The 17508-nt window shown below is 43.3% G+C and overlaps 1 protein-coding gene across 2 annotated transcripts in view; it reads left to right on the plus strand.

The window, feature by feature from the left end:
* CASQ2 (calsequestrin 2) overlaps positions 1 to 17508 on the plus strand; it is a 61503-nt gene that overhangs the window by 26590 nt on the left and 17405 nt on the right. For both annotated transcript variants that reach the window (XM_029229861.1, XM_029229862.1), the window contains exons 5-7: positions 6385 to 6458; positions 12654 to 12784; positions 14190 to 14235. In XM_029229861.1, the coding sequence (XP_029085694.1) occupies positions 6385 to 6458; positions 12654 to 12784; positions 14190 to 14235 (251 nt within the window). The remainder of the gene's footprint in view (positions 1 to 6384; positions 6459 to 12653; positions 12785 to 14189; positions 14236 to 17508) is intronic.

The following is a 17508-nucleotide window of genomic DNA, read 5'->3' on the forward strand; positions in this document are numbered from 1 at the left end:
GCTGTCTCTCTGACGTCGGCAGCTCCTGTGGTCAGCAGTTGGAGAGCTTCTCAGTTACTTGGACAGCATTAGAGGAAAATCTGGGTAGGGATGGGCTTGGGAGCTACAGCACAATGTGGAAGACTGCTGGCCAACCTCGCTTGACCACCAAGGCTGCCTGCAACGGCACAGCCACGCCCTTTGGTACACTCCCTTTGAAAGCTTTGTGGCCAGCTTTGGGGTGGGCAGAGGAACATATCAGACATCACCACAACCCACACAGGGGTGATCGGCGTAGCGAGTGGGAGTCAGGAAGAGTCAGGAAGAGAAGGAACCAGGAAGGCCAACTACTTGAGGACACTTTTTTAAACTGCTTTGGCAACAAGGACCCTATATGACTTAAGGCTTTTTCTGGTGTCTGAGCCTTGGAGAGAGGGACAGTGTTAGAAGGAGTGGGCATAACTATGAAAGAGAATCTGGTAGCATTCGTACGTGTGGGAGGTGCAAATAAGGGCTGCTCGTGACTATTTCTGGAAACTTCAAAATATTTTGAAATTATTTGTAACGCCGTTTCTGTACCCCATCGGCCAACTGGCATCCTTAGTTGTCTCATCAACAACCCACCTATTTTCTCTCTCATGACCCGACTGTCTTCTCATTTACTACATAAAAGCCTCTATTCACCCTCCTTAAGGGTGTGTTTGCGGGAAGCAGCCTAGCCAGGGAGTTTCAACCAAGTTCTTTAGGTGACTTTATTTCAATTTTCACATTCCTATATAGATGCTGACTACTCTGGGGTGCTTCTCCTGACCCCTTCTCTACTTTCTCCTCTTTATTTCACTTCCTTCTATTTCCCTTAATCTTTTTCTGCCTTCCCCGACCCCCTCAATTGTTTTTATCCGTTTCCATCCTTCTGTTTCTCTCTCTTCCTCCATTAAGCTCAGGATAGCATATGGGGAGGGAGACGAGGCCAAGATTGGCATAAGAAACACATCTTCCAGGGAATTCCCTGGTGGTTCAGTGATTAGAACTCTGCGCTCTCACTGCCTAGGGCCAGGATTCGATCCCTGGTGGGGGAACTAAGATCCCACAGGCCGCACGGTGTGGCAAAAAAACAAAACAAAACACATCTTCCAGTTTATACCTTCCCCCACCCTAAATGAATAACAATAATAGGTCCATTTAACTAACATATATCCTATGCCAGGGCCCATGCAAGGAGCTTTCTGTAGACGCCTTAGTTTCATTCTCACAACTAGCCTGTAAGGCAGTTACCATCAGTATCAGCATTTTAATGATGAGGAAATGAAGGAACAGAAAGGTTGAGTGAACTCACCCAGTATCACACAGCTAGCAAATAAATGGTAGAGCCAAGGTTTACACCCCAGACATCTGACTTTAATGCTCATACACTGAACCACTGGGCTGCACTTTCAAGACTTTACAGCTTTGTCGGGTCATGGCACACATGAAATGTGACCATGTTTGTAAGACACATAGTGGTAAACTGGAAGAGATTTACTTGGGCTTAGCAAAAAAAAAAAAAAAATTACCTTCTTAATATAATAATATACAAAATAATAGGAAAGATATCAAATATTACATTGTAGAAAACTACCAAGTAAAATATTTTTAGATTTTGAATGAAAATCTTGTGCTTGTTTCTAAGAATATAGCTTTTGATATTAGGTTTTATGCTTGAAATAGCAACATACAGTTCCTGATCAAGGTGTTTTTTTGTTTTTTTGTTTTTTTGCGGTACGCGGGCCTCTCAGTGTTGTGGCCTCTCCCGTTGCGGAGCACAGGATCCGGACGCGCAGGCTCAGCGGCCATGGCTCACGGGCCCAGCCGCTCCGCGGCATGTGGGATCTTCCTGGACCAGGGCACGAGCCCGTGTCCCCTGCATCGGCAGGCGGACTCTCAACCACTGCGCCACCAGGGAAGCCCGGCTCTTTCATATTATATATTTCAAAATAATAATGAAGCATTTCCTTAGGAATATGCAATTATCGCTCTACTGGTCTTACACTTTTTCTTAAGATTTAAATAATAAAATTACTAGTGAGCCATTTTAACCTCCTTTTTAAGGTTAAATTTTTGCTTTTAAATTGACAAACTTTGTCAGTACACTGTGTATTTCACATGGTCCTTGGAATTTTCAGTTAACTTCATTCAGGATCTCAGCAAGGTCCGGCATGTTTTGAAGCCAATAATTTATCCTTTGAAGAGTTTTTAACATAATTCAGTTTTTTCAGTTTACCTCTTAGCTCATAAACTCTTAGTAAAATTCCCCTGGGACAGTTAGACTGCTTTAGTGTGAAACAGCAGAGGCAGGTCTTCTGAACCCATTTCTTCACCTAGAGCTAAGAAGAGAAGGGGCTATCAAGATTTGGATGTTATCAGGATCACTTTTTTAATAACAATCTTATATGTGGAATTCAGACCAATAGGTAAAGTTTATATAACAAAGAATTTCTGTGAATAAATACTGCTTGAATCTCAAGATTTTCAGAATGAACTTGACAACAGTCTTTACACCTTCTTGTCATTACAGCCTCACCATCAGTTCTGAAGCCAAAGGCCTACAGTCCTCTTTAATGAAACAATTAATTATATTATGTCCAATTACTATTTTTGAAAGAAATTTTTTTTTTTTTTTTTTTGCGATACGCGGGCCTCTCACTGTTGTGGCCTCTCCCGTTGCGGAGCACAGGCTCTGGACACGCAGGCTCAGTGGCCATGGCTCACAGGCCCAGCCGCTCCGCGGCATGTGGGATCCTCCCGGACCGTGGCACGAACCCATGTCCCCTGCATCGGCAGGCGGACTCTCAACCACTGTGCCACCAGGGAAGCCCTTGAAAGAAATATTTTTAATTTACAAAGACAAATAATAATACATTATGAAAACTCCATCTAGAATTAGATTGGCTAATTGTTAATATTTACAGGCATTAGAAAAAAGAAAGAAGGAAGGTAAGAAGAAAGAATGGTAGGGAGGAAGGGATAAATTGAATAATTCAGAAAATTAAGAAAATCAGTTTTGTCCTCTTTAGGAATCCTAATGCCAGATTTTGTTGATAATACTGATTACAATGATTACTAACCTAATAAACAGATAGCAATCATGCATTCCATTGGTGTTAGTAGAAAAATATGAACATTACAGTAAATTAAATCAAAAGAAAAAAATTAAATACTTTAGAGTCTCACAAACCAAAAAACTTCACTGATGATAAACAAACTTGGACTAAAGTAACAATCACACCGAGAAGATCCAGTGGGGAAGACAGGGGAGCAGACTCTCTCTAGCTGTGATGCTTGCTAGTCTTAGGCACAAAATAATTGTTATTGAAACAGAACATTTATAGAGGGAGCCATTGTTTTCAAATATAATATTAACTACCGTAAAATCTGAATGGCTGTAGAAAACATCTAGAAAGATTTATCACCAAAATAATTTATGTCTATCAAGCTCCTTGTAACATACCTGTGGCCATCACACACTGGCTGAAAGCATCAGGATTCCTACTTGGCATTCCCATCACTCTGTCTGTTTCTTCTTGCCTTTCAAAAGAGGCCAAGGTCAGTGGGTGGGGAAGCTAGGAGTGGATAAAACACCCAGGGAAGCAGTTGTTGAGAGTCCTATGCTTCTGCTGTAGTTTGAGGGTGATTGGTCAGGAAAGTTTAATGGAACAGAAGGCATTGGCTTTGCAAATGGTCCCAAGCTTTTCTATAGAACAAGAACAATGGAGGCAGTGGAGAAACTGGAAGGATTTAAAACATAAGTAGACTGGAATAGTCTCAGCAGAAAAGGATGCCTAAGAGATTTGGTACCAGATTAGAAAGGACCTGGAAGAACTGGGAGGCTACATCTTCCAGGGAGGTTGGGCATGAAAGTCCATCTCCAGCTTGAGCGTGTAGCTATGGATGCTAGCGTTGAGCGAGCGTGACAAGAACTTCCTAGGGGAACTCAGCTGATGGTTAAGAATGCCAACCTGGGGGAAATGTGGAGCTAAAGGGTCAATACCCAGTACGGAAAACCTGGAGGGATGGGCAAGAAAGGTGAGAAAATACTAAGACACGTCTGCAATAAGCTGGAGGTTGAAGGCTGGATGTTCAGGAGCCCATTCCAGAGGGGAATGAGGAAACAAACAAACAAAAACAGGACATGAGGGCAGGAAAAATCTAGGGAATCACATGAGATCAATAGAGCAGAAGACTAGACCGGGTTTCCTGGAAGACAGCTGTTGTTTGGGCAAGGCTGAAGGCTCAACCACAGTTTGAAGCACCAACTTGGAGAATTACCTTTCTCTACCCTTCTTCATCTTGAAAGGGATGTAGATTGGCTCCTCAAGTGAAGAAGAGAGACCTCTGGACACAGATCAGGGCCATTCTTTCTATGACGATAGGGGGTCATGGAGGTGGGGAGAGGTTCACCCGGAAGAGGGGGTCTGGGAAGAGGGGACAGAGGATTCTGATGGAGCCCACTGCTGCCTTAGAGAGACGTAAATAACAGGTACGGCTATAACCACTCCACTTTCTATACTCTCCCACTGTCTCTCTATTCATTCTCCACATCTCTCACCCATCTTCTTCCCCTCCACCTAATCCTCTATCCCAACTCTCAGGTTTTATGATATATTTTCTTTTTTTTTTGCGGTACGCGGGCCTCTCACTGCTGTGGCCTCTCCCGTTGCGGAGCACAGGCTCTGGACGCGCAGGCTCCGGACACGCAGGCTCAGCGGCCATGGCTCACGGGCCCAGCCGCTCCGTGGCATGTGGGATCTTCCCGGACCGGGGCACGAACCCGTGTCCCCTGCATCGGCAGGCGGACTCTCAACCACTGCACCACCAGGGAAGCCCTATGATATATTTTCTGATGACACAACTACTTTTATGAGGAATGAGTTTGTGTAAACGTGTATCAGTTTGTACAGCTGTTCTTGTAAATTTTTCAACCCCTGTCTCGCTTGTGTTTATTATGCTTTCCTCTATTCTAGCAGCTATCACTTGCACTGTGGTTCTTTAAGGGCCCATAACCCTACTTGGCTGTGAGCCTTTGATATCAGTGTCCTTGTCTTACTCGTCTTGGTGTCCCCTGAGTCAGCATGATTCTTGAAATGTTTTTCATTGAATATTAGAAAATTCTGCCTGCTCCTGGGATTCTAGCTAAAGTTTATGCCTCTGATGATTAAGAGATATGAAATTCCATGAAATGGAAAAAAAGGTAATCTTGTTAAGAATGAATCATAGGATCATTGACTCTCAGGATTATAGACTTTATGCAGAACAACCACCAACACCAACACCATTACCATCACCCTCACATATCAGACAGGAATACGAATGTCTTTACCAAACAATAACTATCTAGGTGTAGTGAGGCACAGCATGGCCACACTCATGTGGTCTCATGCTTATCTTGACCAGTTTAGATTCAAGTTTGGGGCCAGAATCAAGCAAGGGCTTGGTTAATTTTTTTTTTTTTTGTCTGCATCGTATCTTAGTTGCGGCACGCAGGATCTTTGTTGTGGCACTCGGGCTCTTCGTTGTGGTGCACAGGCTTCTCTCCAGCTGTGGCGTGCAGGTTTTCTCTTCTCTAGTTGTGGCATGCAGGCTCCAGGGCATGTGGGCTCTCTAATTGCGGTGTGTGGGTTCCAGAGCGTGTGGGATCTGTAGTTTGGGGCATGAGGTCTCTAGCTGAGGTGTGCGAGCTCAGTAGTTGTGGCGAGCGAGCTTAGTTGCCCCGCGTCATGTGGGATCTTAGTCCCCTGAACAGGGATTGAACCCGTGTCCCCTACATTGCGATGTGGAGTCTTTACCACTGGACCACCAGGGAAGTCCCTGGGGTTAGTTAATTTTAAGTCATCTCTCAGGAGATCAGAATGAAAAAAGAAAACTTAAAAAGAGGGAAAGAAAAACTAGGAGTTACCCAAAGAAGTACTCCTGTTAAGAAGTTTAAAATTCTTCTGTGATGTCATTTTTGATTGAGTTGCTTTGCATACTAAGTGGGTTTTCTTCTTACTCAGTGCTCACTTATACAGCAGTACTCTTTAGAGGGCACACGTAACTAGCAGTGAGTTTGAGTGAAAAAATTTCTTTTGGTTTTTCTCTCCCTTGTCCTCTCTTGGTTTCTTCTGTTTTCTCCTTTCTGTCACCCAATTTCCTAAAACACAGAAAAGTGTGATAAAGAGTTCCTCTTTTGGGTGATAGAATGCCAGTCAGTTCAAATTCCTTGGGGTTTAAAATAGTATCAAATAATTATCTATCTAAATAATGGCTACTAAATAACTATCCAATCGGAATTAATTGGTTTCCCACTTTCTCTACATTATTTAAAAAGAGAAATTTCTGATGCAGTGTGTATCTTGAAAATGTCTCTCCCTTTTTTCTTCTTCCTCGTAGATTACAAGGCTTTTGAAGAGGCAGCTGAACATTTCCAGCCGTACATCAAATTTTTTGCTACTTTCGACAAAGGGGTAAGTACCTATGAAACCGCTTTAAAGATTGAACTTCCCACCACTTTTCTTTTGGCCACATTAACCATCCTCTATCCATTAACACTTTCTCCAGAAGCGTTAGAAATATGGCAGTGAATACGGCAGTGAATACGGCAGTGAATACGGCAGTGAATACGGCAGTGAATAAGGCAGTGAGTGAATAAGAAATGAGTATGAAGATGATTCATTCAGAAGCTCTGTAAGGGTATTTCTGAAAGCATCCAATAAAGAGAGATGAACCACTCTTTATCACCTTCAACACTAAGAATGGGAAGTGTGTGAGCCCAGAGTGTGCCAGGACACTGGTCACTGCTTCCTTTTTGTTTAGGGCCATCCTCTGCCTTCCTGGGGTTGCATACTTCCCCCTCTACTGGGTCAGGATGGGGGATGAAGTGGAGAGGAGCGCTGACCATCTGAAGCCCTGGTGCTTCAGAAAGTTACTTTCATCCTCAGGAGAAGCTATTGATGTACTTGTCTGTAATTCAATGGATCTATATTTTCTGGATGTGGCAAGTTCCTTTTTAAGCCAAAGAACAGCAGAGATAGAGGGATCTTGAATCAATGGGTAATTTATCTGGGGTCTACTAAGGTTGCAGTACTCCATTCTGGCTCCAGTTACTACTAAAATGGCTACTTATTGAGTATTTTCTGTGTGTTGGGCACAATTTGATATATTGCATCTATACTATTTCTAATCCTTTAAACAACTCCAAAACAACTCTGAAAAGTAAAATACCCTGTTTCCCAGATGAGAAAAACGATTTAGAAAGGTTAAGTAGTATCCAAGGTCTCCAGCAAATTAGTAGTAGTGCTGAGATCACAATTTAGGACAATCTTTACCTAAAACTCATGCCATTTCTTCTGTACCACACCATTGAGCAGAAAACTCTGTATCTGCCCTTGAGATTCAGGGTGCACACCCACACACCCACATTCATACTCACATCCACACAACACACACAGAACACACATACACAACACCCATGTAACCACACACAGTACACACACTCACACAACATACAAGCATAACACATACCTCCTCACACAATCACACTCACACCCACACATATATAACACTCCCAGTGCACATACATTCAAACTTACATCCACGCCCTCCTACACATACGTACCCCAACTAAAGCCCTAAATCACAACGTTTACTAGAACAAATAAATCTAGGACAAACTAAGTCCTGATCAAATCCAAGTGGTAAAAGTTGAAAGTAAAAAAGGTAAAAGTTACTCCTACTGAGGAGTAAGGCATTGATGAACAGTGCTCATGGGCCTTGCTACTTTGAGGAGTTCAAGTTTTCTGTGAAAAACAAGAGGCGGCCTGTAGGTGCTGGAGCAGGGAAGGAGTATGGTGAAAAGAGATTGCATTAAATATATAGGCATAACCACTGCTATGGATCTGACCCCAGTCTACAAGCCTATAATCCAGAAGGGAGCTCTATAATCTAAGTAATGTAATCTAAACTTGAAGAAAGTTTACCCTAATTGTCCGGATTAGAGTTGGGAGAGAGCTTGAACAAGAATATCAAAGGGAATAACATCATTTATTAAGTACTTTTTATGCGTCAGGCTGTGTGCTAAGAGCTTTACATAGGTTTTCTCATTTAATCCTCTCAACACCCCTGTATAAGAGGGATTAGGATTCTCAGCCTACAGAAGCTGAAACCAAGGCACCAAGAGATGAAGCGATCTGTGATTTGCTCAGGGTCACACAGTGAGTAGGTCAGCCTGACTTCAAAGTCAACTGCTCTGTACTGCTGCACCCCAGAGAGAGAAACACTACATGTCAAATGATTAGCTGCCGCCTGGCACATAGTAAGCACTCAGTAAATGTTAGCCAGTACTATTGCTAAGAAGAGGCAGTCCTCTAAGCCCAGGAGGATGGAGGCTGGGAGGGGATATTAGTAGAGAAAGGGAGGTCCAGAGGAGCCTAAAGGAAATTCATCGCTGGCGTTTGGTTACGATGGGCCAGGAGTGAATAAGGTGGCTCCTGGGTAAGAACTCATCTGAGGAAAGAGAGAGTCAGGTGGGCAAGCCAGGCCAAGCAAGAAAGCCTCAGTTCTTAAAAGGCTGGCCCAATGCTGAGTTCAGGGTAGTGTCTGGTTTTAGGTGTGCCTCCCGGCCCAACCATATGGCTTCATATCTGTGACCCATGAAGAAGGTGAGGTCAGGCTATAATCAAAAACTCAGAAGGCTCTTCACTAAAAACTCTGTAAGACGCTGAGTCGTAAGTGCCCTTGTTCACAGAGCCTTGTGGGATTTTATAACATTTATAAAGAGAAAGATGGACTCTCTACCTCTCTACCTCTATAGAGAGCACAGAAGGAAGAGCTGTTTCACTGAGCGGACCCGATCATGCCATTTGGGACTTGAGAACTTGCACTCATCAGTTGTGGAGTGGGGGAAACTGTGGTGTCCAGAAGGCATGGCTGCCCCCAGTCCAAGCATCAGTGGTGTCCAGCAGGGGGCGCTAGAGCAGAAGAGATGGGTGGAAGGACCTGGTTGTGAGACACATCCTAGGGAATCCCAGAGGGACCAGGGGAAGGGGAGGTGCTTTCTAGACGTTTGAAGTCAGGAGAGGCAAGGGCCCGGGAAGCCCTAATACAGTCCCAAAGATGAAAAACTAACTGGCAGAGGTTGAGATGACTAGAGGACCTGGCCACTGTTGACATGAAGGAGAGAAAGACGAGAGAAGACACACCAATAACTTAAGATCTCAAGTCTCTGCTTCAAGGCAGCAAAGATTGTAAAGCTACTGAAAACATTTGGAAATCTAGGAAGAAGAATCTATATATAGGAACATAAGATGGCGTGATGAGCTCTAATCTCTACAAGCTGGGAAGACATTCAACTGGAAGGATCTTTCATTTATTGATTCATTCACTCACTTAGCAAGCATTTATTGAGTGCCTGTTTTGTGCCAGGCACTCTTCCAGATGCCAGGGACACAACGTTGAGCAAAACAGATTCCTATCCTTGTAGAATTTAGAGTTTAGTATATGGGATTGGTGGGTAAGGTCTGGGAAAGGAAAAGATGGGAAGACAGAAAGTAAGTAAACAATGCAATAAATATATTATATTAAATGTATTATATGAGCTGGAGAACTGTAAAGAGGATGAGATATCAGGGCCGCTGATGTAGATTTGGGAGTTTAGTAGTTTCCAACCACTGTCCATATTGGTATGCCCCAAGGAGCTTTTAAAAGCAAGGATTCTTGAGTCCCATCTTGGAAATTTGGATTTTTCTAGCATTGTGACAAGGCCCAGAAATATGCATTTTTCTAAAAGCTCCCTGAGAGATTTCACCTGGCACACAGGTTTGGGACCAGCACTGTTATATGGATCTTGATCCTACATCAAGCCACACAAGGGCCTAACCTCCCTGAAGCAAATGGAGCAAGAGTCAGAGGGCTAAGGATGGTGTCCACTCTATGGCACCTCACAGCCTGAAAAAGTTAGTTCTAATCATCTCATGCCATCTCCCACTGGCCTGTTCTTTTCTTGGAGTGAACAGTGAGAAGCAGAATCATTTTTTGAACCATATTGGTCCAAAAGAAGCTGTGATTCTCTAAACAAGTTGATGGGCAAGACAGATGTTGAGAAGACCTAAATTCATTGAATTGTTTTCACCTGCAACAACCAAAATGGCTTGCTAACTTGTAGAAAAACATCTGTTATCAAAATTCATACACATGCAAATGTCAAAAAAATTGTACTTTGTAACTTTCTTGTCTTTGGCATACTCCATTCCAACTATTTTTTTTTAAGTACAAAAGAATTCATTACATGGACCTCTTGAGTTTTTAATAGTAAAATCCATTCTTACCATCCATGAAACAGGTCTCCTCCCAGAACAGAACCTTGGATATAGTAGACCCCACTAAATATTTATTGAAGGAATGAAAGAATCAATGCCTCAATCAATCAAATCTCCTTCAGTCTTTACCATCCAAGATACAATTAAAAGAATGGAAGAAAGGAATTGTCTGAGATTCAAAAGAAGGAAATTCTATGGTAGTGATGGGGATATAGTGAATAGGTCTCTGGAAAATTTTGCTCAGGGTTCCAAAGACTTAAACTTACGAACATCATAATCCAACTTTACATTCATGGTCTTAACACTACAGACCCTAACATACACACACATATACACATACACACTCACGTGCATAGGTGCGTCTCCACTGCTTACCTCAATGGAGGGTCTGATGAGCTCCTTTTCACCTTCAGGAAGCCTTCGTTCTAGCAGACTGTGCTAGGGATGAACTGATGAGAGCATGATACAAGAGGTAGAAGGAAACCTCTCACTGTGACATGCGCAGTGTCAAGGCAATACTTAAAGGGACATAAATTCCTTTCTGTACAGTGTCAAGAAGAAGGTAATTTTCAGATGAGAGGAAAGTTGGAACGGAGGCAAATTGTTAGTTGAGAACACTCTGCTTGACAAATTGCATACTCAAATTGTGCCTCAGGTCTGTCATTTGTAAAATAAGTATAATAATAGTTCTTACCTCATACAGTCAAAATGGGGATTCATAAAGTAATCAACTGAAAACACTTTGCATCAGGGCCTGGCACATAGGAAGCACTCCATATATTTGCTGTTATTAGTTTTTGCTCATCTGCTCACTTCCTACTTCATATAAACACAGTTTCCTGGTTCCTAGAATATGTAGTAAGTGAACTCAGAAAACCAGAATCCAATGTCATTTTCAAGCCCATTCTATGATGGGCCCAGCTTTGTGAAGAACTGTGCGTAAACCCAAACAGTGGTTGTAGAGTTGCTCTTTCCTCCCTTCCTCCAACCACACTCCTCACCCCCACCCCACTGAAGAGGGAAGAAAGTAAGAAAAAAACCCCACACCTTCTTGTCCTTTAAAACCAAATCAGCATGACCATTAAATCTCTTTGATGGCTGGCTCTTAACACAGTTTGTTTTCGTTAGCTCTGAGTAGGATGTTGGTATTTCTTTCCCTTAAGTCCTTAAGAAATGTCTTTTGGAATAGAGTGACCTGGATGAATAGCAATTGACAACAAAAGCCATAGGGATACCAGTGTGTGCTCAGAATGGACCTCCTTGTGTAACAGCTTATGTAACACCCAGTTCCTCCCGGTCACCAATTAGTCACGGCTGCCCTGGGCCTCCACACTGTTGGTTACCACCACAGGGCGTCAGCTCTTAGGCAATTCCTCTTTATTTTCAAGGGAACCACTGTTCATCCCTGTGCTTTCTTGGACCACAGCTTTGAACTAGAAAAGAATAGCATTTGGTTTTCTACAGAGCGTTGCACATTCCAGGCCTCTCAAATCATTTCACAAAAGGAGATGAGAGTTCAGCAGCTCTGCAGGCGAACACAGCAACCATTCTGCCCTGACCAGACTGCGTGGCCACGTTAATGAAGAGCGCAGATGGCTCCCAGGCTATGGGCTGACTCCCCATGCTTTTTATTTGGTACAGCGTGAGCAACTCATCCCAGCTTGCTGGGTACTAACCCAGTGTTAGCACTGAAAGTCTGAATCCTGGGAAACCCCTCCACTCTGGACAAACCAGGATGGTGGGTCACCTTCTGACAGGTAACTAACCATGCAGTTCCCAGAGCCTGAGAAACCATAAAACAAGCCCAGGACTGAGAGACAACCCTTGGGCCAATGCTTCAACCAAAATAGCAATTAGGGTTTATGAGCTGATCGAGGACAGATTCCTGAGTTGGCCTCTGATTCTGAGTACCTGTATGCTTTAAATGGTTTCTGTCAATTGCCTGTTCTATAAAAACTGATTCAATTAAATCCATACATCCCAGGACACTGAACATGATCTGTTGACATTTGCTTCCTCCTCCAGCCCCTGGCAAATACAGTAGAGTGATGGTGATGGTGGAATTAAATTTCCCACCTTTCATTCTGACTGCTCTCTGGCCCTGATTGGATCTCATTTGCCAGAGAAGTTTTTTTCTATCTGTCCTTTGATCATAAAAGTAGATCGGTCCAGCCAGGTGGACCGATGAGTTAGGTGATGAGTTCCTATCGTTTCAATGTTTAAGAAAAAACCATGCATACACTTTCATGTCTTTTGCAGACAACACACACATTTGTAGCCGGACAACCCATTGCTACTCTAGACTAGTGTTCAAGGAAACTATTGTCTTACTTCTAACTGTTACAGGTTGCAAAGAAATTGTCCTTGAAGATGAATGAGGTTGACTTCTATGAGCCATTTATGGACGAGCCCATTGCCATCCCTGACAAACCCTACACAGAAGAGGAGCTTGTGGAGTTTGTGAAGGAGCACCAAAGGTGTCCCAGATGGCATGCAGGGGTGGGGGCAGGGGGGGATCCAGGGCCTGGGAGATGGAGAAAAGCCTCTCAGTCCTACCATTTCAGACCCCCAAGGGCAACAACCTGGAGTTAGTAACCGAGCAGACCTGTACTCAGTAGTGTGGCTTTGTTGGTCATTGATCAGTGGCAGGGATGTTGCTATATTTTCTGAATATGGGTCTACATTGCAAACAAGGTTAGACCACCTCCCTGCAGTGAGGAAATCACTTCATACAGTAGGATGTAAGTAAATTCTACAATGATAGTGATAGTGATTTAGTGACAGCCTCCTAAAGTACTATGTTAGGTGCTTTTGGAAACTATATTACTTACTCTTCAACATTATGGGGTAATTATTATCATCCTAATTTTACAGATCAAGGAATTGGGCTCAGGGTAGTTGAGTAACTTAGTCAACGATGAACATTATATGCCTAGAACTTCTGGGAGAGGAATCGTTGATACCACCAGCCCTAGCATGGATCAGCAAGCTTTTTCTACAAAGGGCCAGATAATAAATATTTCAGGCTCTATGAGCCAGATGGTCTCTGTTGCAAATACTCAATTCTGCCGTTATAGTGTGCGAGCAGTCGCAGGCCATATGTAAACAAATGGGTGTGGCTGTGTCCCAAAGGAAGTTTATTTATAAAAACAGGAGCCATTGGCTGGATTTGACCCACCAGCTGTAGTTTGCTGACCCCAGCTCTTAAGGGAGGGACAATACTGGAACATGGAATATGGTGGTGGTTCACCCTCTCACCCACCCACCCTCCCCTCCACATGCTCACATAGGTTCGTTGAACCTGGAGCATCATGATTACATCACCCAGTCAGCTTGGTCCCTACAGGGATGCAGCACCTGGAGGAACAAATATCAACATGTCTAACAGTATTTGTCAACATTCAAAAAGAAATGAAACCATGAGCAAAAGATAGATCCTACCTGCTCCTCCGAACATCCCCAAAGGGCTTTTGATGGATGACCCTGGTGATAAAACAACTGTAGTTCTGGGCTGTTTCCTCTCCTGGGTCCCCTCATTCTGGGCCTGCTCTGGGTTCTCAGGAGTGGCAGCTGTATGTGAGGAGGGAAATGGCTTCTTGGCCTGGGAGTGAGCTGACTCCGTGCCCTCTGAACCATTATTTGTAATAGATTTTATAATCCTTGGATCAAATGGGCCCATGAAAAGGCTGAGAGCTTTAGGCCCAGCTCTGTGTGTGACACAACAGGGTCAATCTGCTCTGTCTCATTAGGGTAGACAACAGGTACGTAGACACTCTTGAAAATGGACCAACATCTCATTCTACATTTCACTGTGCTGAGGCTTTGGTGTCAGCCAAGGTAATCCCTACTCAACAAAGCTCATCTTATTATTTTTTTTTTCAGACCCACTCTACGTCGCTTGCGCCCAGAAGATATGTTTGAAACATGGGTAAGAAAGTGGCAAACTCTTTCTGCTTTGTAGAGATGGGTATATTCCCCAGGAGGAATACTCCTTTGAGTTCCAAAACTCAAACCAAGTCTTATTTGCCTGGAGTGGGTGTCTGGATGGTGGAGAATTTGAAATGTGGACAATATCACACTGAGTTACAACCCAGTTCTTCTGGGCTGGCCAGTAGGCAAAATTACTCTATCTCTGAGTTCATTTCCTAGAGTTTCTACTGGCTTTCATTCACTGGCCACCAGAGACCCAAGGTCACGTGGTAGAAGGAGCTCAGACCATGAGTTACATACAGACTTGGGCTCAAGCCCACAGTCTGCCTCCTAGTAGCTTTGCATCGTAGATCAAGTCACGTGGTCTTTCTGAGCTTTAATTTCTATATCTAAAATCCGGCTTTTTGTAAGGATGAAAGGTGTGAAGAACCCAGACATAGGGGGTACTCCATTAATGCATGATAGCTGTTTTTGTAAATATCAGCTCAAGGCACTGGAAAATGCTGAGTCAGACTGTCCCCTAGGTCTGTGTCACGGACAAGACGTAAGGTGGGTCAAATTGCATTAGAAACAGGGCCTTGGAGATACACTCCCCCCCCCCACCCCCAGCTTTATACAAAATTCTGTAAACAGTAACAACCAAAGTCTATGGAGCATTTTTCAAAGCATTTCATGCATCTTTTTACTTGGATCTCTCAACAGTTCTAGAAAGTGATATAGAACAAGCATTATTTTAGCTTCCTGGGGAAACTGACAATCATACAGATTAGATTAATTACTCACGGATACATAACTAATAAGCATTAGATCTTGGGACTTAAATTTAGACCACCTGGGGCCAAATCTCATTTCTCCAGTATACCTCCTAGAGTGGGCCATGTCCCCATAAGGCAACATTCTGGCGGGGAGGGGGCAGAAAGGGATTAACATGGAAGCATATATTTACTCTCTAACTCAGTCTAAAGTGACAGATGAACAGAACCGTGGAGTGACTTGACACCCTCTGTTTTACTGGCACGTAACTTCTTTGGATGTCTGAAGGTAGAACAAACATTTCACACCGAAGGCAAATGATCTGGTCCAGAGGAGAGGACTATAGAAGAGCAACACAGCACAATAGAAACATCTTTTCCTAACATTTAAACCTTTCAAAAATCTAACCTTTAGGAGGTCTCATTATTAGATTTAAAAATAACAAAAAGCATATAACAGTGCTTTGAAAATAATATTCCTTTTTAAATTATTTTTGCTTTTCACCTAAAACAATTTCAGACTTATAAAAAATGGTGCAAAGAATTCCATGATCCCTTTACCCAGATTCCCCAAATGTTAACATTTTACTCCTTTTGCTTTATCACACACTCTCTTGATAGATATACAGATTTTTTCCTGAACTGTCTGAGACTAAGTAGCAGACCCAATCCCTCTTTGCTCCTATATACTTCAGACGTTGTCTAAAAACAAGAACTTTCTCTTACATAATCATAGTATGCTTATCAAATCAGGAAATTAATACTAATACAATTCCACGTTTAAATTGACCAGTTGTCACTAATATCCTTTATAGCAAGAGAAAGCATTTGTTTTTTCCTGGCCCAGGATCCAATCCTGGATCACAGGCTTATGTTTGGTTGTTATGTTACTTCAGTTGCCTTTAATCTGGAAGAGGTCATTGGGTTTTGTCTTTCATGACACAAGGTACCATTTTAAATCGAGGGTGATTATTGCTGTTCCGTTCTGCTATGCCTTTATCTTTATTTCTTCTTCTCACTTTGTTCATTCTTAAGAGATAAGTCTCTAGGCTCCTGGAAGGGAGACACTGCAAAACTGTAGACCCCTTCTCTCAGGCCTTTCCTCACTGACATAGCAGCATCACACCCCGAACCACCACACCATAGCGGGAGATGTCCTGTCCCCTCCTTCACAGACACCCCTAATCCTCCACACTGCCCTGAAGAAATGCTCTCTCTCCCATATTGGAGGTAGATGTTCAGAAAGAAAGTTCACTGCCTGGCTTCACTGGAACCCATTCTCTGCTTTCTTTTCACTTAGTAAGTTACAGCTTTTGCTATACTGTAAAATAACAGTGATGGCTCACATTATTATATAGTCAATTGTTTTCTAGTTGGGAAAGGGCTGTGTATGGAAGTTAACCAGGTAGAGAAAAGGGCAACCAGACTGGTTTACTCCTTTCCAACTCCCCATCATGGAATACCCACATGATTCCCCAGAAGCCCTAGCCAGACCTAGTCAGCCCCTCATCCAAGTCTCCAACTAGGGAGGGAGGGCAAGACAGGCCATCCAGGGTTATCTTCACATCCTGAAAAAGGAGGAGCAGAAATCAGTCTGTCAGAAGGCTCTTTGGGGAACCCCTCTGCCTATCCCCAACACATCCACATGTGCCCACCCCCAAAGCAGCATCTTCTTGGGCTACTTGGCCATAGCAACTTAAACCCCACATGTTGGGGAAAGTGACCAGCTCATGAACTTTAAAGTCTTTATCTTCAATACCCACTTCCTTAGACATTGCAAGATATTTAAATAAAATAGTAAAACTAGGTAGAACTAAAGCAACTATTGACCTTCTTCTCTCCCAAACTCTACAGGTTTTTAAAGCAGCAAATCATAGAAAACACATAACTTATTATTCCTAAAAACATTATGCCTAATAATATTTGCTGTGTGAAAATCAGACAGCTATTTTTTTTTTTTTTTTTTTTTTGCGGTACGCGGGTGTCTCACTGCTGTGGCCTCTCCCGTTGCAGAGCACAGGCTCCAGATGCGCAGGCTCAGCGGCCATGGCTCACGGGCCCAGCCGCTCCGCGGCATATGGGATTTTCCCGGACCGGGGCACAAACCGTGTCCCCTGCATCGGCAGGCGGACTGTCAACCACTGTGCCACCAGGGAAGCCCCAGACAGCTATTTATTTATTTATTTAGAATATTCAAAGAATGTCAAGGTAGCCAGGGTGGTCCAGACCCAATGCTGACCTGTCCTTCCTCTTTGAGACTCCACCTTCCCACCAGCTCTCCATCCTAGCAAGTGGTCAGCCAGAGTCCTTAGCAAAAGCCCACAGAAATGGGAGTCAGCAGTTCTTTCTAAAAGAATCTTCCCTTGGTTGCAATAGGCAAGTAATTCCCAGAGGGGGGCAGAGGTCTCCTCCAGATGAGCCCCTGCACCACTTCACTGCCCCTTAGTTAGGGAGTCTGACAGTTTTAACTGCTTCTTTTTTCCTTTGCATCTCTTCATTCAACATGAGAGCAAACATTC

Source organism: Monodon monoceros, unplaced genomic scaffold (genome assembly GCF_005190385.1).
Source record: "Monodon monoceros isolate NGI ecotype Baffin Bay Population unplaced genomic scaffold, NGI_Narwhal_1 Super_Scaffold_18, whole genome shotgun sequence".
NCBI classification, from domain to species: domain Eukaryota; kingdom Metazoa; phylum Chordata; class Mammalia; order Artiodactyla; family Monodontidae; genus Monodon; species Monodon monoceros.